The 24,479-nt window shown below is 35.0% G+C and overlaps 1 protein-coding gene and 1 pseudogene across 1 annotated transcript; both read left to right on the forward strand.

Annotated features, from left to right (window-relative positions):
- Nucleotides 1–3,490: 3,490 nt before the first annotated feature.
- LOC132060704 (cytochrome P450 71AU50-like) lies at nt 3,491–5,792 on the forward strand (annotated as a pseudogene).
- A 12,335-nt stretch (nt 5,793–18,127) lies between these two features.
- On the forward strand, nt 18,128–19,917 carry LOC132061173 (uncharacterized). The gene is made up of 4 exons (XM_059454031.1): nt 18,128–18,533; nt 18,751–18,963; nt 19,170–19,253; nt 19,298–19,917. Exons 1-4 carry the CDS (start codon nt 18,128–18,130, stop codon nt 19,915–19,917), a joined length of 1,323 nt encoding a protein of 440 aa, XP_059310014.1.
- Nucleotides 19,918–24,479: the final 4,562 nt, after the last annotated feature.

Below are 24,479 nucleotides of genomic sequence, written 5' to 3' on the forward strand. Positions count from 1 at the left end.
CCCCTTTTCGATGATGCCAAAAGGGGGAAATAAATAAAATAGTGTTCTTGTTGAGTGTGCTTGTTAAAAAAGAGATACACATGATGTGATTAAGGGGGAAGGGAATAAGGGGGAATAACTGGAAGATAGATATGTGCTAATTGGAGGACCCTTCAGTGGGTGACCTGGTCTTCCGGTGTATGTGTACTTTGTTGCTAACATTATCGATGCCTTGAAAATGATAGTCTGCATTGCATGGGGAACAAGTGGGATCTGTCTCTCAGGGGGAACATCGTCTAAAAGTTTGTCATCATCAAAAAGGGGGAAATTGATAAGTCCAAGTGCATTCGTATTTTTAAGATTGTTAAACTATTTGAACCCGGATAGAGACACAGTGCATGATGCGCTCTCTGTGCACCTTGCATTGTCAGCAGAGACAGTTATAAAGTCGAGCTACTCACTGCACACAAGTACAGCAGTTGAGTTAGCCCATGCTTTAGGTCAAATATTGAAATAGTGGTCTCTATCCATCCCACATGCTCCCACTATATATACAACATGTTGCAACATATTTGGTATCACTTTGAAAAACCTAATCTAACTTGTGCAAAAGTTGCCGCCGCAAGAATTCAAGTGATCGCAAGAACAAAGTTACTTTCAAGCTGAAAAACCAGATCCTGATATGAGTTTCGTCTATGTTTTTTAGGTTGTCATAAATCTTTGTTCGTTTGTACTTAAATTGTAAACCTACTGTTCTTGTTTAGAAGTTGTTTGTAGGTGTTTTAAATTCTCAAAATGTGCTGGTTGGAAGTGTGTTTCCACAAGCTTTTGAGTGGTACACTAGGCTAGATTTAGTCTAGGTGTATTAGTTTCCTTTGCTAGAGTTAGTCAAGTGGAGGTGTTTTGATCGGTATAGTGCAAAGGTTGAGGGACTATGAGAGTTAGTTCCTAGGTTGCAACTATTATAAGGGTGAGGGATTATGGGAGTAAATTCCTAGTTTGCAATAGGTTGTAATCGGAAGTTGCTCGGTTAGTAGAGTTGAAATCCTACTGGGGTAGATCGTGGTTTTTAATCCCTTGAGTAAGGAGTTTTCCACAGTAAAATCGTGCCTTCTTTGGCTATTGCACTGCATAAGGGAACTGGTACACAACCAGGTCTCTCCGTATTATGTTTGGTGGACGCACAACCTACAATAATTTAAATAAAAGCCAATACCCAAACTTGAAGCTAAGAACAACACAGTTAAATTGAACACACGTGAGGAACCAGATAAAGATAAGACAACAGAATACGAGTCATAAAATCACACTATGCATCAGGTTCAAAACCAACTACTCCACAACAACAGATCTTGACACAAGTTACCAGCAGAAATGTGAGAAATGAAGAAGACATACCAGTTGGTAGACCAGATCATCTGGTAGTTTATAATCCAACCTTCATCTTCAACAAGATTCAGATTTGTCATGAGATGAAAACAAGCAGTTTACCCTAACTAAAAACCCCTAAACACCTAATATCTTTTTCACTTCAAATAGGGGGGCAAATGAGTGGTTTTGGTTGGATTTGGGCAGGTTGAAAATGGTTTGAACAAAAACGTGTTGGGTTTCAACCCGTCCATATTTCATGTGGGTAAAATATGGGTTGGGTGATAAATGAGTGGTTGATTATGGGTTAGCACATATTATATAAACAATATTATTTCAATTGCAATGTCTATAATTTTTTCTTTTGGTCAAATTAAATTAATTTTTTTGCATATATTTATAATTAAATATTATGAAATAAAATATTTTTTTAGGGGGGGGGGGGGGGGGGGGAGTGGGGGGGGGGGTGGTTGAGAGAAAATTTCCCACTTTTTATAAAAAAAATTATAAAAGATAAAATATATGAAATAGAAAATGTAATGGCGGGAGGGGGTAGGGGTCGGAGTGGGAGGTAAGAAAAAAAATTCTCACTTTTTATTATTTTTTTTATAAAAGTAAAATAAAATATATGAAATAGAAAATGTGGGGGTGGGGTTTTGGGTAAGAAAAAACATAGAAGTAAGATAAAATATATGAAATAGAAAATGTGTGTGTGTGTGGGGGGGGGGGGGGGGAATGGGGTGGTGAGGTAAGGGTCGGGATGGGAGGTAAGAAAAATGTTTCTCCTTTTCTGTAAAAGTTTTACAAAAGTAAAATCAAATATATGAAATAGAAAATTCGGGGGAGGGGGCAGGGTGGTGGTAGAGGGGTGTGGGGGTAGGGGTAGGTTGGGAGGGGAAGAGGGAATAAGAGTGGCGTAGAGGTGGGTAGGGGTGGTAGGAAGCAGTGGTGGGGTGGGATGTCTGGGTAGGGGTGGGGGTAGGTGTAGGTGGTGAAGGGTGGGGTGCGTTGGTGCGTTTTTTATCGATCCGGAAAATGTTTTCTCTCAAATTTGTAAGGAAAATGTTTTCTCCTATTTCGACGAAATAAGTTATTGGGTCTAGTGAGTTCATATATGGATACCCATATTTTACCCGTATTTGCCCATATTTTTATAGGTTAAAAAAAAGACTTGAAGCTCATATTTACCCAACTGATATATAAGTGACCCAACTCACTAAAATGTGGGTTAAATGGGCTAATTTTCTAAATATGAGCTGAAATTGCTAGCTCTACCCAAATCTAAATTCAGATCTGGATAAAATGAACTCCGGCCAGTAACTAGATCTGAAAACACAAATTTGTAAACACGGGTTTAAAAAAATGCAAATCGTTTATCCGGTGAGGAATGGGGCCCGGGTGTGGCTGGGGACATACAAGAGAGCAGAGGAAATTTCTTCATCATCGAAAAGGTCGTCAATGTCACCAGAGAGTTCTTCATTATCGTCGCAGGTAATGTCATCTAGAAATGCATCGACAAAGTGGACGATTGAAGAGTTTGTGATTATGTTATCGTTCAACATTTGGATTTAGTTGAATGTATTATATTTTGGAATTAAAAAGGCCGAAAATGAAATCCATTAAAAAGTATGCGAAATTACACATGGCAATGCATGTATTTCACTACCTACCAAGAATTTGGTTCTTTATGTCACGTCAGCACTTGGTGATATTTATTCTGTTTTAAAAAAGTTTAGGGGTCAAAGAACCTCATAAAGATAAGGTATGTCTCTAAAACATTCGATATAGCTCAGGGGGATCTTAGGCCTCATTTCTAGATTTTTAAGTCTTGTCAAGTTAAATTGACCAGTAACATGTAAGTAGTCATAGTCACTCTGATATGGTAACCAAAAAAATGGAGTAATAGTGTGATATGAACTATTAATTGTCTTGCTAGTGTTAAAAATTATATTCTCTGTGTATATAATCGCAATTTGGTTTATATTAAATAAGTTATCAACTATTTTGACTTCCTTCTAATTTAATAAATATTTACCTTCAAAAAGGATCCATCTTTGATAGTCTTCAAAATAATAGAGCGGTTGAACTTATCTTTTTTTGCTTTGAAAAACCAGTGTAGACTGGATTTGTTCCTTCCAACTCAATGACTTTGATATGGGCAACTCTAGCGGTTGCTCTATTTGTATATGCCATGTATGAGCTGCTAATTTCCTCCAGGTCCAAAAGGGCTTCCCTTTATAGGACATCGTCATTTGTTGGGCAAAAATCCACACCAAGATTTGCAAGAGCTAGCCAAGAAACATGGCCCTATGATTTATGTGCGGGTCGGGCTAGTACCTAGAATCGTTGCCTCATCTGCTGATGCAGCCGAGAAGGTCCTCAAGACATATAATCACATCTTTGCTAGTAGGCCTCATCATGAGGCATCTCAATATTTGGCTTATGGCCAGAAGAATTTGATATTTGCAAAGTATGGAGAGTATTGGAATAACATGCGCAAATTGTGCACTGTGCACTTGTTTAGTATCCACGAGATCCATTCATTTCAATCCATGAGAAAGCAAGAAGTTGAACTTCTGATTGAATCACTTAAGAACGAAGCTCATGATCATGTATCTGTTGATCTTAGTGCAAAGATTTCGTCCTTGAATGCTAACTTGACTTGCTTAATGGTATTTGGAAAGAAGTACATGGATGGGGAATTGGAAAAGAGGGGATTCAAAGCTGTAATTCAAGATGTTATGCATTTAGCAGCAACACCAAATCTTGGAGATTTTTTCCCCTTTCTTGGTTTGATTGATCTTCAAGGACTCACCCGCAAGCTCAAGGATCTTTCAAAGGTTTTTGATGAGTTTCTTGAGAAGATTATTGATGAACATGTTGAGTATCATGACAAGAAGATAACTAAGGATTTTGTGGACACCATGATGGACATTATGCAATCAGGAGAAGCAGAATTTCAATTTGATCGTCGACATATAAAAGCTATCCTCTTGGTATACTTCTCATCCATTTTGTCATACTAATATAAGCTTAAGATACCGCAAGCCTTGAGAATGAAATGGTTTGTACTAATAAATTACTCTGTTTCTTTTTTCTATACAGGACATGCTTCTGGCTGCAATGGACACTTCAGCATCATCAGCGGAATGGATACTCACAGAACTTCTTAGGCACCCTCAAGTAATGAAGGAACTCCAGAAAGAGTTAGAAGAAGTTGTAGGCCTCGAAAGAATGGTAGACGAATACGACCTGGAGAATTTAAACTATTTAGACATGGTTGTAAAAGAGGGCCTGAGGCTGCATCCCATAGTGATGGTGCCACTACTGTATCATGAGGCCATGGAACATTGTATAGTCGATGGTTTCCACATACAAAAGGGATCCCGAGTCATGATAAACTGTTACGCAGTTCAAAGGGATCCAAATGTTTGGCCTGAGCCTGAGAAGTTTTTGCCAGAGAGATTTGTTGGGAGCAGTACAGATTTTCGTGGACATGAGTTCCAACTTATACCATTTGGCTCTGGGAGAAGAAGCTGCCCCGGAATGCAGTTGGGAGTTACCGTAGTCCACTTTATGGTAGCACAATTGGTGCATTGCTTTAACTGGGAGCTTCCAAATGGTATGCAGCCTTGTGATTTAGACATTGATGAGCAGTTTGGGTTAGTAAGATGTAGAGAAAAGCCCTTAATGGCTATTCCTACTTATAGACTAAACAAATGATGCAAATAGATATTGCCGTTTAGATAACTCATATTCTGGTTGTACCTATTGATACCTCATCTTCAGGTTCCACTCTATTGATTTTGTGATGGTTGGGTTCTTCACCTGCTATTCTGCAAATAATACTGTGATAATATATCCATGCCTATTTAGATTCGTACTTTCTAGTAGTCTCACTATATATACAGTGGTTTCCCTTTTTGAATGTGTGTTGATAATTCAAAAGATAGATGTTGCAAAGTTAAGAACTTGTGTGTTCAAAATTAATGCAGCATGTGCTGAAACTATCATACTTTGAAGTCTCATTTTGTGCAAGTATTAGCCTCTTGGTGATTGCTTCTTGCTTGCAGTTTTCGGACACCAACATAAGCCATATATTACTATGCTTACTAGTTTTCGGAACTAGAACAAACGTTTTACAAATATTATGATAGTGTGCGATGAATTGCACAAAAATTGAAGAGGGGAAATGTAAGGTCAAACTGATAAGCTTATTCGACCGATATGCATTGTCATTGCGATGTGTAATTATATTGAAGAATTGCTATCGAATTTAAAGCATAATGTTTGACCTGCTTCAATTATGCAATTCTTGTAATATATCAAACATTCAAGTTGACAATAATTTATTATTTTATGTCAACAACACATAAGTTAAATGTGAATTCGAAGAACATCGGCTATGATTACAAATGTTTCAGGTCATAAAGTTATTGCTTTTTTTTTTTGTTTTGTTTTGTCTTTTTTTTTTTTTTAAGTTGAAGCCTCCTCTTTTTTACAGCTGCATACATATCAAGAAGTTGTTGTCGAATGAAAGTAGTATTTTATAGAAGTTGTACATAAATGCGCCCAATCTATGCCTTCCTTAGGATGGTAGTAGATCATTGTCAATCTCATGTTGTACACCTATGCAAGAATTATACAGTAATTATTTATGATCGAGATAACATATATAGTTGCTGAAATATTTAATTGATGTATATACATCATAATTACACATATGTATATGTATCCTTTGTCTGATTCAAAGTTATGTGTCCTTTCATCTGTAATTTAATAAAATAAATAGTAGTTAAATAATATAAATATAATTGTATTATAAAAATTAACATGCACTAATTATAACCCTGAAAGAATTCAAAATAGTGATGTAAAACCTTCAAACAATTTAAAGAGAAATCACAAATTATAGACAAAATTGGCGCACAAAAAAATTGAAACAAAAAGATCTTCTAATATAATAGGAAAACTAAGATATGGGAGAAAGTTAACATGTAAATATTTAACCACAAACAAAATAAACCGTGAAACATGGATAAAAGACATCAATAATGGAGATCAAATGCACGACAATATAAAAGAAGAATCGAAATAAAATAAATTAACCTGTAATATTGTCGATAGTTGTACGGCAAGTGGATAAACCAACGAATCTTTTGTGGAATAGAGCATCTTTGATAAAATAAGAGAAATGTGACACAATGTGGATAATTGGATGTGCCTTTTATAGTGTGAATTGAAGAATACAAAAAATCTTGCAAAAAGTTTTACCACCGTTGAAGAAGAAAGAACAAAATTAAGATGTGCTCTTAAATACTCCATGATTATGAAAATTTATAGCTGAAATCAGTTTCTTGTTTTCGTGGCTGAATGTGGAACATTAAATTTGGGAGAGCTGCTAAATGACATACTTATTTGGCCCAAATGTGATCACACTTGTGAAAAGACTATCATAACCTTCTGTTGACTTTGCAATGTTTTCATCCAAAACACTCTAATAAATACAATGATTTATTCCTATTCCCAAACCATTTGACCAACTAAAATTGATCCATATTTCCATACAAATGAAGATGAATAGTCTCTATATACTTTTTGTATTTGAGGTATATAGCAAACTATACGGTTTATTTAATTTAAAAAATTATACACTTTACTTATTAAAAAAAAAAAAGGGTCTACTCAGAATAAATACTGCTTTACAACTTGTTTTCTAATCTATATTGAGTATAATTAGTGTCAACGTAGATAAATACAACATGTGGGTTTTTTCACTTTGATATAATCAAATATTCTACTTAATTAATATTTATTTAAATTACATGTGAAATTATAAGTAATAATTTGTTTAATATGAATTACTTATACTAGCTAGTTTTGGTTACACACTTATATATCAACCATATTAAATCTTTAACATTATAATTTTAATAACATAAAAAAGTGTGATAAAATATCAAATAAAAGTCACAAGAGATACAAGACCCTTTTTGTATATAAATCATATTAATTTTATTCGTAAATACAATGTACAATTTGATTTATGATAGTGAACAAGTTATTAAGATAGTAAAGGAATATTACAATGTAAGACTTGGATCTTCCCGGGCAATTGCCTTTTTCCACAAGATATTTCTCTCCTCCCCTTCGATCAATCCAACGTTTTTTTCCTCACGATAGCGATATTCCTTTGCTACTTCTTGGAAAAAAATGTAGTTATTTTGAAATTTATATGCTACTTTTCACACATTAATTAGATATAATTTCATTATTTTTTAAAGTTGGAATTTACAACTAGTACTTACTCCATTTAATAAGAATTGGACTTAGATACCAACCATATTAACATCTTCCTCAGCAAAAAAAAAAAAAAGAAAGATACCAACCATATTCAAATTTTTAGTTTAATTTAATAAAATAAAATTATGTAAAACTAATATGAATAATAATGTAAGCGATAGGAATTTTTTGCCTAAAACTTTCTGCTACAAAAATTAGTGACAAATTTCATTTTAATTGCAAATTCTTCATTATTTTAATATATTTTGTTCTGTTTATTTTCTGATGTAAATAAAAATCCATCATTATTCCATTATATTATGTAGCTACAAATGTCATTAAACTTATTATTATTAATTTATCAAAACTAAATGCACCAACACCACTGCAATGTTTATCAATATATGAGAACTTATTTTAAATTGAATTCTTAAATATATGAAATTACTTTTGATTACTTATAAAAAATAGTTAAGGATACATAATATGTCCACAAACTTTAAAATCTTCAATATGATATTTTCTTTGAAAATGAGTGCTTAATAGAAATTATCTGAAAATAACAAAATACCAAAAATACGTAAATATCTTTACAATAATCAATAAATAATTGATTTTACATACAAAAATGTTATATTATTTTTGTTACATATAAAAGTAATAAGTTGCAATAAAATAAATATGAGCTTCATAAGTCTTGAGGTTACAACTTACAAGTACATGTACAAATGATGTATTGCTAAAGATTACCTTTTTCATTTATTTGAATGTTAATTGATTCTTAGGAAAACGCCCAAAAATACCCTATGCTATTCGAAATAGGTCAGCTTTACCCTCCGTTATAATTTTTAGCTCAAAAATGCTCTTGCCGTTATGTTTTTAGCTCAAAATGCCTACCAATTATCCAAATAGTTCAAAAATACCCTTCCTATTAATGGCTGTTCCAAAACAAGAGAAAGGTAACCAATTTTGCCCCTTTTTTTCTCTTTTCGGAGAGGAGAAGAGTGGGGTTGAATTTGTGAGAAATATAATAATAACATATGAAATAAGTAGTATAAACACTTCTAGGTTTAACAAATACGTAGTATAAACAATACTCCTCCTGTCCAAAAAGAGTGTCCACTTATCAAATCAAGAAAGAATTAACCTTATTTTTTCGGATTTGTCCTTACTAAGTGTTAAGTGACAAAATCTCAATACCTATTTAATTAGGGTAATTTAGTCAAATTACCTATTTTTACCTAGAAATTTGTATTTTCTTAAGGGGTGTGCAAATGGCTAAGTAGACACTCTTTTTTAACCGGAGGGAGTAGTATTCACAATGCACCCATGTCCGCCTGTTGTGAGGCAAAAATTGTTACCATCCTCTTTAACTAAAATTACACCTTAAAACTGATAACTGTCTCAAAAGAGTATTGTGGTCGTAAAATATCCAATAATATTATAAATACTAAAAAATATCGACGTACTAATGTCTGTTTCATTAGCAAGCAAGGGTTGCACCCTATTTACATTTTATTGTCCATATTTTCTCCTAAAAATATATTATTATTTCTTTAGGAAATGCAAGGACATTTAAAAATAAAGAACCACAGATTAGAAGCTAAGGTTTCATGTGGCGAAGTAAGTGATTTCAGTCTCGAAAAAGCGTATAAGAGCTCAAAATTTCATCTAAATAAAATGTCAAATAGCTAATTAGTTAAAAAAAATCTTATTTTTTTTCATAATTAAAATGTGTTTTTCTTATAAATTCTCATTTCTTGTTTATCTCTTCTCTTTTCTTTTATTCTTCATTTTTTTTGGACGAATTCATGTTTCTTTTTCATCTTGGTCAACGTTGCCCAACAGTTAATTAGCTTTTCAACTTCTTCGTCTAGTTCGTTTGCACCGATCTAGCAAGCACCGAGACAAAAAAAAGTCATAATTTTGAAGAAAAAAACTCAAATGATATAAATATTAATTATTTGAGAATCTCCATGTATTGGGAAAAAACTAAAATTGAATTGATGAGAGAGAGTTCATGCAACTTTTAAATTAAAATGAAATTTGGAGGGAAGGGTAGCAATGTCATTAAATTAATATAAATGAATGCAATTTACTTTACTAACCTCATTTGGGCCATTGTGATCAAATTTAGTGCGGTAGAAATACCTTTTTGTAAATTTGGACTGCCGAACTTCTTATTCACCCACTTTTATGCAATTTAAATATCATTATTTAATTAGACATTTAATTAGGTTGTGATTCAATGCAACAAAATTCTTACCGTTGCTGAACTAAATTAACTTTCAGGTAATTAAAATATTACTATTTAATACTTAATTAAATATGTTATTACATTTTAATTTACTGTAGGGTTAAAATCGTAATTCAATTTTGTAGGTAGGAGCTTCTCACTTTTATTATTATATGATGATATGATAGGATGACTCCATTTATAGCAAACTATACATGAATTTAAGAATTATAGTTCACGGTTCATGACATCTACTCATTTTGGTTAAACAATCTGTAAGATACAATTGCTACAGACGTAGCTTCAAGTGCCTCTGCAAAGTGCAGTAATTTCTCCGTGTTGACATTACAATTGTTATTTTTCTCCATGCCAAACATACCCTTAATCAGTTACACCTTAGGGGTCGTTTGGTAGCCGGACAAGAGATAAGTTATTCATGTATTAATTTCTACATTAACTTATACCATGTTTGGTAGCTATTAAAGAGACATCTTATTCATGTATTAATTTATGTATGCTTATACCGCGTTTGGTAGCTAGTTAGGAAGTAAGTTATTCATGTATAGAATTGGTACGACGTTTGGTTTATAATTTAGAAACCCGCATAACTAATACATGTATAAATTATGATGGAATCTATGTATTATTTTATGCGGGATAGAAGATGGAATAACTAATATATGAATAAAAAGTTGAAATGGCAATATTAACCTTATTATTCCCCACTTAAATACTTTCCTTCTCTAAACCATATTTTTATATTATATTTTAATATTTTTTAAATAAATAATATTTTAATTTTAATTGTAAATACTTATTTTAATTTTAAGAAGTATATAGCATTTATTAACTTTTAATACAACAGACCAACATTCAAATTAAAGAAATAATTTATTCATAATTAAATCCTGCATAACTAAACCCTGCATAACTAATACTTACATTATCAATACCTGCATAAGTAATACCTGTATTAGTAATACCTGCATTACTAATACCTTCATTATTAATATCTTCATAATCCTAATCAGCTACCAAACAACCCCTTACTGTTGTACCATGAAGGCATGAAAGTACAGTTGTTAGAATTGGCTCCCATGCAGCTAGTTACAACACATTAGTATGGTTGAGGTTGACATCTACTAACTGTGCAACTGTAAAAGTTGGACTCATTGATTAGCTAATAAATGCAACCATTGACCTGATTTTCATGAACTCCCAACACCCGTTGACGATGTTCTCTGATTAAATGCACACCTATCTTTCATACAGAATCATACTCTCCTATATCAATTTATTTAATATACTTTTCTCTTTAATTTATTCAAAAAAGAATGATATATTTTCTTATTTAAAAATAATTTAATTTTAAATTTTACCTTTTACGCTTAACGAGATGATCTATAACCACACAAATATCTTTAGCTTATTTTAGACCACAACATTCAAAAGTCTTCATTTTTTTTTCTTAAACTCCGTACTGAATCAAACTATATCACATAAATTGATACAAAAGGAGTACTATATAATATAGTCAACTCACAACAGGGAGAAATTAAATGATTGAATAAGAGTATTATTTTATTAGTCAATTGTATTATTGATACATATTTGGGTCACTACATCAATTATAGATTTACATTTCACGGTTCATGACATCTATTTAGATATCCCACCCTTTATGAATAGTATTTGCCGAAAAAAAAAAAACACGTTCATATTAATCAGAATGATTGTAAAAAAGGATCATAGGTGACACCTACATTGTAGGCTACAAGTATTTCTAATGAGGTCATTTGAACCTTAAACAAACATACGTCTGTGAAAAGAAATTATTTAGGTATTGAAGTAAAATATTTTATTTATAAACTGATAGTATCTCTTCAATTCTCCAATAGCTAGTAGCAGCCCTATTTATAATAGTATGAAACTTATTTTTACTCAAAACATAAAAACTTATTCTTATACTAATTTTACTATAAATCCTAATTAGACTATGTAATCTCTCAAAGGGACATAGATTGCCACATAAGCTGTGAAGTTTGTAAGTACTCTACAGGCTGCAATGCCACAATGCTCAGCAGTTCAGACATGTCCAAAACACACTGCTGAATTCTATTTGGGGGCTGGGATGATATATGCTGATAATAAAAAGTCCTAGAAAAAAAACTTCTAGATGTAGTGCTAGGCCTTTGGGATCCTTAGCGTGTCGTTGGCTATATTTGCAATTACCATCAGCTATAGAGTTAGCTCAGTGAGACGAGCCTGATATAGAAGGTTTAAGCTCAGGCTCGGGGAAGCACTCTCTCTATCACGCCCGCTGCTTGGGTGATCTCTTTAATTTCTCTTTATCTACATTTGTATACGGATTAACAAGCCTTTCTGTACTCTTTATTGAATGCAATTAGGATACTGCAGAAAGAAGCCTGAAAGTTTTCTTGATTGACTTGACTTGACAATACATTTTATTAGATTTTCCAGGTCTAATTCTTACACCATTCTTCGTCTAATTCTTTCCGGAGTTTCTACATAACATGGGGTGCCGGAGAATTTACTAACTGACATTTCAGTTTTTTTTTTCTCTGTGTGTGTGTGTGTGTAAATGCTGGCATTATCTTTTTGCTGGTTCCATATTCTGATAACACACATAATAATACAATAGTTTTGGAATGTTTCACCAGATTGCATAAAGTACTTAGACATGGTTTGTAAAAGAAGCATTGAGGCTCCAATAGGGTGCCATTAATGCATCATAATTATTGACATGGAGATGACTCCACGAATGAGACGAATGCAACAACACTGTAACTTTTTGTGTTCCACGAGTTAACCCTTCTGCATTGGAATTTGGCAGTACTCTTCAGCCTAAATTGCATAAGCATATTGGTCTTTTGTGCAAGTGAACTCTTTTATATTTGAACAAGTATACATTGTGCATGGATGGTCTCATACTCTCGTTAGCCAAAAGTTTATATTGCAGCTTCTTTCTATAAATGAGCTTCTTAAGAGAGCCAACATTTATGTAATGCTGCTAATGCAATATAAGGTCCTCCCTTCTTTTTTTATTTTGAGTCTGCAGTGCATGAAAAAAAGATTCTAGGGAAAATGGTTACCCTCCATTTGCAAATGGTTTCAAATATGCCCCTGCTGTTAATAAAATACTAAGTCATATCTGGCCTTAAAAATTAACAGACCTCCATGCATGTCATTCTTTGACCCATTTTAAACTTATTTAATTTAATTGGTAAAACAAACTGCGAAGGTGGAATAATAGCTGGATGATTATACCTCTAGACGAACCTCTAATTCTTTGGATATTTCCTGCCCAACTTGGAATAACAGGAACTTCATCAAATGTTCCTATCGCTAGAATTGACATATTCAAACTCGATGAAAAATTTACAGGTCGAGTTTCAACTTTTATGAGTTCAAACTCCAGAAATTTTTCATGGAGTTTGAGTTCAACTGTATAAATTCGAACTCCACAGTACTTTTACTTAACTTCATAATATGGTGCTAGAATTTCAACCGTATAAGTTTGAATTCCAGTACATAGTGCTAAACTTTCACTTATCGAAAAAAAATATGGCAAGACTTGTTCGAATTCCTATACACGGTCATGGAGTTTCAAAAGAGGTTTCATCAGTGAAATAATCCATTACAGATTATTTCTCTTACCTATTTCACTCATGACACCTGTGAATACCTAATTTTTGACCAAACTTAAGTTTTTACATCATTTTTAGCGTTTAAGTATTTCTTTTAGGTTTAGTTAAATATTTTTAGTAAGTCTTCCTTTTAAAAATTAAAAACTACAAAAATAGAGCCACATTAGGATATGTTTTGTCTTTATTTTTCAAAAGAAAAGGAAGTTTACAAAAATATATATTTTCTTTTCGTTTAGAATTTAATAAATAAGCTAGTTATTTTAATCTTTTTCTTAGTTATAGTTTATTTCGGACTAATTAGTCAACTTTCCTACATTTTCAGTAGCCTAAAAGGTTAGTTAATATTTTTATTATATATTTTATTTTTATCTTTTAAAAAAAAAAAAAAAGAATCAAAAACCAAAAAATCTAAAAAAAAAAAAAAAAAAAGGAGAAAAGCTAAAAGATTCTAACTTAAATACTAAAAAATCTGCACCCTAGCTAACCCAACTAAAGCTCCTCCTTCACGTTTATTTTTCCCTTAAAACCCAAAACAACCCTAACCAAACCCAACTCCCCATAACTCACGTCTCTTCCTCAATCCCCCTTAAACCCCTATATCCCTTAAAAAACTCACCAGCACTCCTTCACATCCCTATTTTCATGGGCATACACAATTCTATATAAACACAAAAACAACGTATAGAGGATAGAAAAAAGAACAACATAGAAAAAAACAACATACACAAATACAAAGAGAGCAAAAATAGTGAATAAAGATGGTAATGACACCATGCAGACGATGGAAAATGTCATTGATCCTATTCCAATCAAATCAGTCGAGATAGTTGAAGGAGAACATGTGGTGGAGTGGACAGAAGCAGAAGTTGATCGTATGAACATAATTGAGAAGCTCCAATATGCTGTAGTTGGTAAGTTCTCATATGGCTGGCCGGAACTTGAAGAATTGAGAACTCAGATCCCATTGCAGTGTGGGATTAAAGGAGATTGTCGTATTGGATTGTTTAGAAATAGACATATTCTTATGAGGTTTGAAAGGTTTGAAGATTATCTACAGATGATGGCAAAGACAGCTCATTACATTAAGTCGAGAGATGGAGGAATGTACCAGATGAGGCCCTTGTTATATGATACTAGATTCAAAATTGATGAGGAAACTACAATGGTGATGGCTTGGCTATCCTTTCCAAATCTATTGCCAACTTTCTTTGTGAAGAACTCTTTATTCTCTCTATCATCAGCAGTTGGTAAACCATTGCATCTGGATATGGCCACTATTAATAAAACTCGACCAAACTGTGTTAGAGTTAAAAGTTATAGTAGATCTTGCTGCTAATCTCCCAAAAGTAGTTAACATGAAGATCACAGATGAGAAATCTAGAGTTTCTAGGACTGTCAAGGTACAAATTCAGTATGATGTATTACCCAAATACTGCACAAGGTGTAAGTTGCAGGGTCATAATGAAGAAGGTTGGAGGATCTTATATCCAGAACTGAGAGTGGTACATTTACAAAAAGAAGACAAGGGCAAGACTGCAGAGACTCAAGATGCTCAGCCAAATAAGGGTCATTATAGGAATTTTAGAAGACCAGGGGTGAGATATGGTGGAGGCCCTGAAGATTGGAATACTGTCAAAGATAAGAGGGTGTTTACAAAAGAAAAGAATCCAGACAAGTTTATAGGTGGGAGACTTATAAATGGGAATCTAGCAGAAGTTCAAACTCAAAATGCTTTTGAAGCTTTGCAGAATGAAGGGGTTGTGGAACAAGAAGTAGATCCTGTGGAGGATGAACTATTACTGCAAGTAGAGGAGGTGGAAGCTAACACTATGGGGTCGAATGCTAATACAGTGGAAGATAGTTTTCCTGCAACTGAAGTTAAGGAAAAGGAGGACAAGGTTGAAAAGTTTGATATAGTAACAACTTAACGCAACATCAAGTTCAAGAAATCGTACCACCTATGGAAGACATCCAAGGGAGGACAAGGAGGAGGGGATCATAGTACATAGAGAGGAAGCCGAGAACAAAAGGAAACCGGAAAAGTTCGAGTAATCTAGAGGAGGTGCTAGTAGATCATGGGTATATTAGAAGAATCATTCTCCTTCTAATAAATGGGGGGACAAAGTGATGAGAAAAGACAAGATGTGTGGTGAATGGAGATAGTGTTGTCATAGATGATCCAAGTGGAGGTGGATTCTATTCGCCTCAACCAACGTCGAAAATGCTATTGTTCTCAACTTAACAGCAATAAGAATCGAATCCCTATCGAAGTTATATATATTGTTTCCCACAAATGTTGAAAGTAATTTGGAGGATAAAGAGAATCACATTAATGAGGATGATCATGTTGAGAAGAAGCTTGAGCAGTATGCAAACAAGTAGATGTTTCTCCAACATCAAAGGTCAAAAAGGAAAGAAGAAACTGGAAAAAACCATTGGTTCCGAGTAATCTCACAAGTCAAAGTTTTAAATGATGATTAAAACATTCATTTGGCATATTAGATCATAAAATGCTACATAGACACCACGGGTTTATATAATTTTTCAACATGTTGAAGTATAAAAATTCAAAAGTAATCACTCTCCTTTTAATAAATGGGGGAAGTATAGCAGAAGTGGATGGGAAAAGACTATGGAAGGAGATATGGTGGAGTTCATGGAAATAGTGTTGTCATAGATTTATTTGATCCGAAGGGCGGACGGGGGATGGATTTTGAAACATTGGATCTTCTTTAACTCAACCTGCGAAAATGCTATTGTTCTCGGATCCGATCATGCATTTATCAATTTGGGTGAAGTTCATACTCGGTTCAAGTTTTTGAAATTTTGGAGCTTTTTCTTCGGACATAGTAAGTTATTGTCACGACCAACCCAGTGTTTCCCCATGCGAGATTACATGATATTGTTTAACTATAATCGACCCCACAACTAGCATTATAAAGAAATATATAAAAGTAATTTGGAGGATAAAGAGAATTGTCACATTAATGAGGATGATGCGGGAGGAGTATGTTGAAGCGAAGGTCTTACATACAACATCCCAAGACATATATACATACGCAAGCGAGTATGCAAACAAGTAGATGTTTCTCCAACATCAAAGGTCAAAGGTGGAAGGAAAAGCAAGATACAGATAGAAGGAAAGAAACCATTAGGTGCGAAATCCACAACAACCTACCGGGGTTGTGCTAAAGAGATCGACGCCGTAAAGTATTAAGTCAAAGTTTTAAATGATGATTAAAACATTCATTTGGAATATTAGATCGTTATAGGACTTAGTGACACAACAAGCTATATTCGTGTACGGCCTTCAAATGCTACATAGATCCCCGTATCATCACATCATGTCATTATTATGATAATATACCTTAATGGAGCCTTTTCGGCATGTGCAGAAAACGTGATGCAAAATTCAAAAGGAGGAGAAACGTATATATAATCATCTTTTAAGATTTCGATAGATAAGTAGACAAAACAACGCTCGAGTATCAAACGATAGTCATAAAGATTTTTGTTCATTATAGGATCTTTGTAGGAACTTTTATGAATCAGAATGTAGATGTGGAAATTCTATTTGATACGCATAAAACATGCTCAACCCACGAATAGAATCACCTTGAAATTATTTCTTCGGGGAGCACAATATATTTCTTATAACAACTTTGGTCTATGCTAAATGTATTAAGATGAAGTAGAAAGAATGCCTCTTTGGGATAGTATTTATCGCCGGATAACTTGCTCACTATGACATGCAACTTGGGTAGGGGGAGATTTTAATGTAGTGATGAATGAAGAAAATAGGTGGAGTTCTTTTCCTTCCAAATTCATGAACTATACCACCCACACGTTACAATATTATCCATATAAACGCAAGACTATATTAACATCATATTAGCTTCTACAACAAAACTCAAACAATTACTCCAACTTGAACCATTAAAACCCTTCATTTTCATCATTATCCATCAACTCATGATTTATTTGAAATAGGTTTTAAAAAACAACCCTTTTACCATAGTGGAATGGCTTACCTTAAACACTCGGACTAGAACTTGTGCCTTGAATTTAATACTTGTTCTTGGATGATTGTATATTTGAAAGATTGGACGAATCTTCTTTAACTCAATCATCAATTTTCATTTATTTGTCATATGTTGGAGCATTTATCCGGCCGAGATCAAATGTGGCCATCTGATCATGCCCCACTTCTTATCAATTTGGTGAGGAAGTTCAACTACTTTCTAATCAAATTAATCCCTAATCTTCATTAATTTTCCATGAAAATTTATAAGCAACTTTGAAATAAAATCGGAGCAAAAAGATTTCTTGGACATAGTATGTACAAAAAAATACGGATATAATTGGTCGAGGAGTATTGGCAATCCTTTTTTTTTTTAAATAGAAGATCAAGATAGTAAAAGGGGCTCTATCTACTTGGAGTAGACTGGCTTTTGGAGATATTTTCAAACAACTTATCATCAGGGAAGATATAGTAAGAATTAAGGAACAATTTGTTTGAAGATGATCCTTACACGGAGAAAATAGAATAGTCTTACAAGCTTACTCAAATTTGAAATGAAGAAGTATTTACATTATGAAGAAGAATTTTGGAGACAAAAAGGATCACACTTGGTTCTCTGAAGGTGATAGAAACACCAGGTTTTTTCACAATTTAGTAAATGGAAGGAGAATAAGGTTACAAGTGAATAGAATTCAAATATCTGATGGTGAGTGGATAGAAGATAAGGAGCAACTTGCAGCAAAAGCAATTAATTTCTTCCAACAACAATTCTCTCAAGAGGATGAGGCTCTAGATTTTGGCATGCTGAAGCGCATTCCACAGATGGTCTCTTCTGAAAGCAATGATTTGCTTTGTGCACTTCCATCCCCAGAAGAAGTAAAGAATGTTATTTTTGAACTTAAAGGAGAGAGTGCTTGTGGTCCTGATGGATTATCAGGAACTTTCTTTCATTTCATGTTGGGACACTGTAGGAATGGATGTATTTAGAATGGTTCAGGCTTTCTATAAAAGTCATACTCTCCCAAAATCAATAACTCATACTAATTTGGTGTTGATCCCTAAGAAATCAGAAGTTCACACTTTTAGGGATCTCGCACCAATTAGCTTGAGTAACTTCATAAACAAGGTCATTTCAAGAAGTGGTTCATAGAAGGCGATAAGATTCTACCATGTTTGATCTCTACTAACCGATGCAGGTTTTGTGAAGGGAAGAAGCATTATTGAGAATGTGTTGCTCACTCAAGAAATTGTCACAGATATTAGAAAGAGAGGTAAACCTGCAAATGTGGTGATAAAGTTAGATATGGCTAAGGCATATGATAGAGTGTCTTGGCTATATTTAACTAAGGTGCTGAGAAGAATGGGATTTGCAGAAATCTTACGGATCAGATATGGAGTGCAAATAACTGGTATTCAGTTTTGTTTAATAGCCAATCTTATGGTTTTTTCCACTCTACAAGGGGTGTGAAGAAAGGTGATCCATTGTCATCTGCTCTATTTATACTTTCAGCAGAAGTGTTATCTCGAGCACTTAATTCTTTATTTGAGCATGATCAGTATAAGTGATTTGGTATGCTTAAATGGAGTGCAAACTTTAATCATCTTGCTTATGCAGATGATACCATCATCTTTGCATCAGCTGATAAACTATCATTGGAACTGACTATGAGTGTTTTGAGAGATTATGAAAAGATGTCAGGTCAATTGATAAATAGAGAGAAAATTTTCTTTTACATGCATCAGAAATCAGCACGCCGCTATGTCAAGAAGTTGAGCGGATGCTTGGTTTTACAAGAGGCATGTTTCCCTTCAAATATCTTGGCTGTCCTATCTTCTACTCTAGAAAAAGGAAAGTTTATTATAATGATCTAATTAAGAGGGTGAAAGATAGGCTGCAGAACTGGAAAGGAAGGTTGTTATCATTTGGAGGGAAGGTAGTTCTTATCAATAGTGTTTTACAAAGTATGCCAATGTACCTTCTATCTGCAATGGCACCTACTAAGTACACACTAAATGAACTGCATAAAATCTTTGCAAGATTTTATTGGAGTAACAATGAAGAAGGCAAGAGTAGACACTGGTCAGCTTGGCTGAAAGTGTGCGTTCCTAAACAGGAGGGAGGATTGGGATTTAGGTCCCTTTTTGATGTATCAAAAGCTTTATTCACTAAGCTATGGTGGAGATTCAGAACTTCTGGTACCCTGTGGTCAACATTCATGTGGAATAAGTATTGTGAGAAACATATTCCAACCAGGGTTCAATGGAAAGGAGGCTCACAATTATGGAAGAAGATGCTAGAATCAAGAGATGCTATAGAAGGGGAGATCTGGTGGGAACCAAGAAATGGTTCTGCTAACTTTTGATTTAACAACTAGACTAAAATTGGTCTTCTTGCTCAGCTTATGCTAGCTAATTTCCCTATGGATGATAGTATTCAGAAGATTGCAGATGTTATGGAGAATAGGACTTGGAATTATCAGACATTGCAACAAACTGTGCCAGAAAATATTGTTGATCATATAAGAAAGGAGATGCACATTGACAATCCCTCAAAAAATATGGATAAGGCCTGGTGGATGCTCACTAGTAGTGGTGAATACATTGTTAGTAGTGCATGGGAAGTAATACAACAAAGAGGTGCCTCAAACTGGTGTTATAAGCAATTCTGGCCAAAAGGTTTGCCTTTCAAGATTGCTTTCTTCTTGTGGAGAGTGTGGTAGCAGAAGTTACCTCTTGATGATGTACTTGCAAATATGGGGATATCTATTGTGTCTATATGCAGGTGTTGTGCTCAGCCCCACCAAGAAACAATGAACCAAATGTTTGTGACAGGTCAATATGCTTGCGAGATATATGGAAGATGTTCTCGGCAAGAGAAAGTGTGCAAGGCCCTTTTATTCAAGTTAATCAAACTATCAAGAAATTGTGGGACACAAAGTGCTCTTCAAAGCTGAAACCATTATATCAAGCAACTCCTGCAACCATACTTTGGCAACTTTGGAAAAGAAGAAACACAGTTTTGCATGGTGGTAACATGTCTAGGCATAGAGTCATATATGAGATTAACCTTAATCTCATTCAACTAGCCAAAACTAGATATCCATGGATGACAAATTTGCCAAACTCTTGGTCTCAGCTAGTACAACATTTGGAAAAATATAGGCCTCAGATACAGTACATACTAGTTCAATGGATTAGCCCTCCTGCAGGATGGTTCAAATGTAATAGTGATGGTGCCTCCAGGGGAAATCCTGGTCCTAGTGCATCTGCATTTTGTGTGAGAAATCATGAAGGAGAGTTCATTCATGCTACTGCTAGAAGGATTGCAGATACAACTTGTCTGTGTGCAGAGGCAAAAGCAATGCATGATGGCATCATGTCACGACCCAAATCGATGAGCCATGACGAGTGCCCGACCACTACTGGCCAAGCACTTCTATGCTTGGATTTACTTCTCACTGATTAACCTGGGCCCATACACAATCCATAACTGAGCTATACTATCTCCTGAATAATCAACACAAGAAACACCGTCTCGAGAACTCACGGCCAACGTATACATATAAACATAAATACTGAGAGTAACAGCGCAAACCGATTTGGCCGCTACATATACTGTACAACAAAACAAGCACCGACGAGGCTGCATAACATCACGGCTACCTATCACTGTCTACAGACCTCTATAAAATACAGACTGTATAAAAGACAGGAAAAGGCCTTGCCATACCTAAATATGTACATAGCAAGATGGCATACCAAAAGGGCTGAAGCTCCGGTCCAATGGAGCTCACTGGCGGAGACGGAAGAGAGATCCTACTGGTCTGGCTCACTCGGCTGGCTACCTGATCCTGCGGGCATGAACGCAACGTCCAAAAAGAAGGGACGTCAGTACGAGTAATGTACTGAGTATGTAAGGCATGAATGATAACATGATAATAAGTACGGAACATGAACAATAACATAATAAGGAAATACGAAGACATAAGAAGAAGGTATAATCAGAATCGCTTGCCCTTTAAGGCGAAATCATGCATGCTTCTTTTTACATCTTAACCATATTACCAATTCATACATAAACTGTCTGAATCAAATAGCATCATTAGCCTGCGTCCGGGCCTCCCGCGTCCGGGGTAATCATCTCACGCCGCCCACTAGTGGTGCTGCCCGTGCCATTTAGACACGGTGTTATTATCATTATCCATAAGCCGCCCACTACGCCCACCGTAGTGGTACTGCCCGGCCGTATAGGCACGGTGTAATCATCCATAAGCCGCCCACTATGCTCACCGTAGTGGTGCTGCCCGGCCGTATAGGCGCGGTGTAATTTTTATCACATAAGCATGCACAAGAGCCCAATCAAAAGCTATGACTCTATTGAAGCGACGTAAGGTCGGTAACCTCCAATTGTGTTATGGAATAATCATGACCGTCATGTCTCACCTTGAAAGAACTAGCATTATGAGGTGAGACTATCAATGAAGAATAACATCAAGGGAAGACATAGAGTAAGATCATAATTCTAATAAAGCGTCAATTTATACACTTTGGAACCTTTTGAAAAAAGAGTCATCATCAATGAATAAAATTGAGGATCAAGAAATAGTTCAACATTCTCATGTTCATATTCACATTGAACTCATAAGCTTGGGACTTTTAATCATGAAATCATCATCGTTGATCATAATCCTCATAGAAAACATCTTTTCCTTAGTATCATAAGAAACTTATTAAGAATCGTGATTTTGAAAAAAAATATTTATGGACTTTCGGAGGTAAGAAGAGCATGGAAATATATTAGTGGAGTCACAAACATAGGAATCATGCCTTTGAAAGAAAGGGACGGGCCTTAACATACCCGTTCGACCTCCAACTACCTACGCTTATCCGTCCGACCCATAAATCTACATATAAGACCATTCACACTATGATTAGGCCCGTTGTTATATACTTATCCTAAGCCTTCAATTAAATCTTTCTAAAATTTGCCAAAATTTTGGCAAAAGATCTCCTCTGTTTATATGCCTAGCCCAAAATTATAATCCAACAACCAACAGCAACAACAACAATACCAACATCACCCATAATATTCTCAATGTCAAAATATTTCATAAACATCCCATATTTCCACCAACAAAATCATTTTATAACTATTTAACAGCTCCATCTCCGTAAATAAACCAAGATTAACATTAATAACAAGAGACTCATACCTTTCTCTCGATAAAATTGCTATATCTTCGCTTCTCCACCTTGAGTTTGTGCCACTATACGATTTTGTAGTCGCAACTATACGCTATCCGGACCAAAATTCGGGAATTATACCTGGTTTTGGCTTAAAAGTTGGTGTGGGAAGCTTGGGGAAATTTCTAGAAGATTAGAGGGAGTTTTGGGGTGTTTTGAGCTGAAAAATAAGGGGTAGCCCCTTTATATAACGGTCCAGGTTCTGCCTGGACCGACTTAAAATTTGCTCAGCGTGATCGCGCTGCCACGTGGCACGTTCGCGCTGAGTTACAGGGTCTTGCCCTGCGCGTTCGCGCCACCTTCTGGCGCGTTCGCGCAGGGTTAATTTCCTGCCCTGACAGCCGATCTTAAAACGTGCATAACGTGTGATTCCGATATCGTATGAGAGCCCACGACCTATGGTTGGAAAGCTATTTCAATTATCTACAACTTTCATTCTTGGTGTTTTTCCAAATTCCAAACTTATAATGGCGCTTTGTCCTCTTCAAGTCAGATCGTCCAAAAACATCTCCTTAAATCATCTTTTTGGAGGGCTTATGCCCATATTTGGCTTAAGGGGTCCTTCTTAAGACTTGCTCAACTTCCCATGTACTACTCATATAATATAATCTTTATCCTTAATCCTTGTATGACTTTACTCTTCTTTGAGCTCATACTAAGCCGTCTACAATCTTGGTAGCGCGAAATTTTTTCGGGGTGTAACATCCTTCCCCCTTAGAAACATTTATCCTCGAATGTCGTAGTTTGTAAACCCACGATATCATCTATGATTCCCCAGAATGGTTATCCTCCCCTTAGAGTCTGATTACCATGTGTTTATACTATAAATTGGGCCAGTCTCTTCTCGTTCTTCCTTAACTCCTTTATTGAACTTATTTGTGAATTCCATCGCCTTTTGTCCTCATGTACATAATCGAAAATCAACTTCCTTCGTATCCCGTTCTTATCTTGTCCATTTATCGTAGTAAATTTTTCCTTACTAGGTCGCGACTAGTTGCCATCGGGCTCTCTAACCGCATCCTTTCTCTCTTCATGCCTTTATTTCCCTATTAGTGGGCATGTTCCTTAAGCTCCTTACTCGAATACGGCGTCTTCTTTGCATTTACTCCTTCGGTGCTCTCTCAGGCTATCTTTTTTGTACCCGTTGACCTTAGATATACACACTTATTGAATCGTTGTAGTTCATTAGTCAGGCTCTCTAATCCTTTACATCCTTGTCACAATCTCTCTTACCCTTACATTCTAAATGTTTATCCAACATTACTTTGTCGCTAGTGAACATAATAGTTATGTTCCTTAAACTATTCTCCCCGATTGTTGTTCCTTTACAAGACCGAGTTATATCAATATCAAAATACGTATATACATAATGTTTCTTCGCCATTTTCGCCATTTATTATCCTTACGGCAAACCATGGTCTAGAAATGTCGTAGTTCAAATATAACTTTTTGCCTATACTTGGTTTTCATTTATGGCAAACTCATAATCTGAGTTCAAACTAATTTCATAGCTCAAAACAACTTTGAGCTCCTGCCACAGCTTTTTCTTTAACTTCCTTCCCTCAAATCTCACGATACAATCCCAGAAGCATAGGACTACGACAATTCTTACTCCATTACGAATCTCTTGCAACATAAGTATATTTATCTTCATCCATTTCCTTGTCCAAAAAGGCTCTCA

This window comes from Lycium ferocissimum, chromosome 6 (genome assembly GCF_029784015.1).
Source record: "Lycium ferocissimum isolate CSIRO_LF1 chromosome 6, AGI_CSIRO_Lferr_CH_V1, whole genome shotgun sequence".
In the NCBI taxonomy this organism is placed as follows: Eukaryota; Viridiplantae; Streptophyta; class Magnoliopsida; order Solanales; family Solanaceae; genus Lycium; species Lycium ferocissimum.

Excerpts from the sequence above, each read along its gene's own strand:
- LOC132061173 (XM_059454031.1), top strand. The coding sequence starts at position 18,128 with ATGAAGAAGAATTTTGGAGACAAAAAGGATCACACTTGGTTCTCTGAA. Across the intron at positions 18,964-19,169 it reads ATATGGAGTGCAAATAACTG|ATGATACCATCATCTTTGCA; the intron begins GTATTCAGTTTT and ends TTGCTTATGCAG. Across the intron at positions 19,254-19,297 it reads AGATTATGAAAAGATGTCAG|AAATCAGCACGCCGCTATGT; the intron begins GTCAATTGATAA and ends TACATGCATCAG.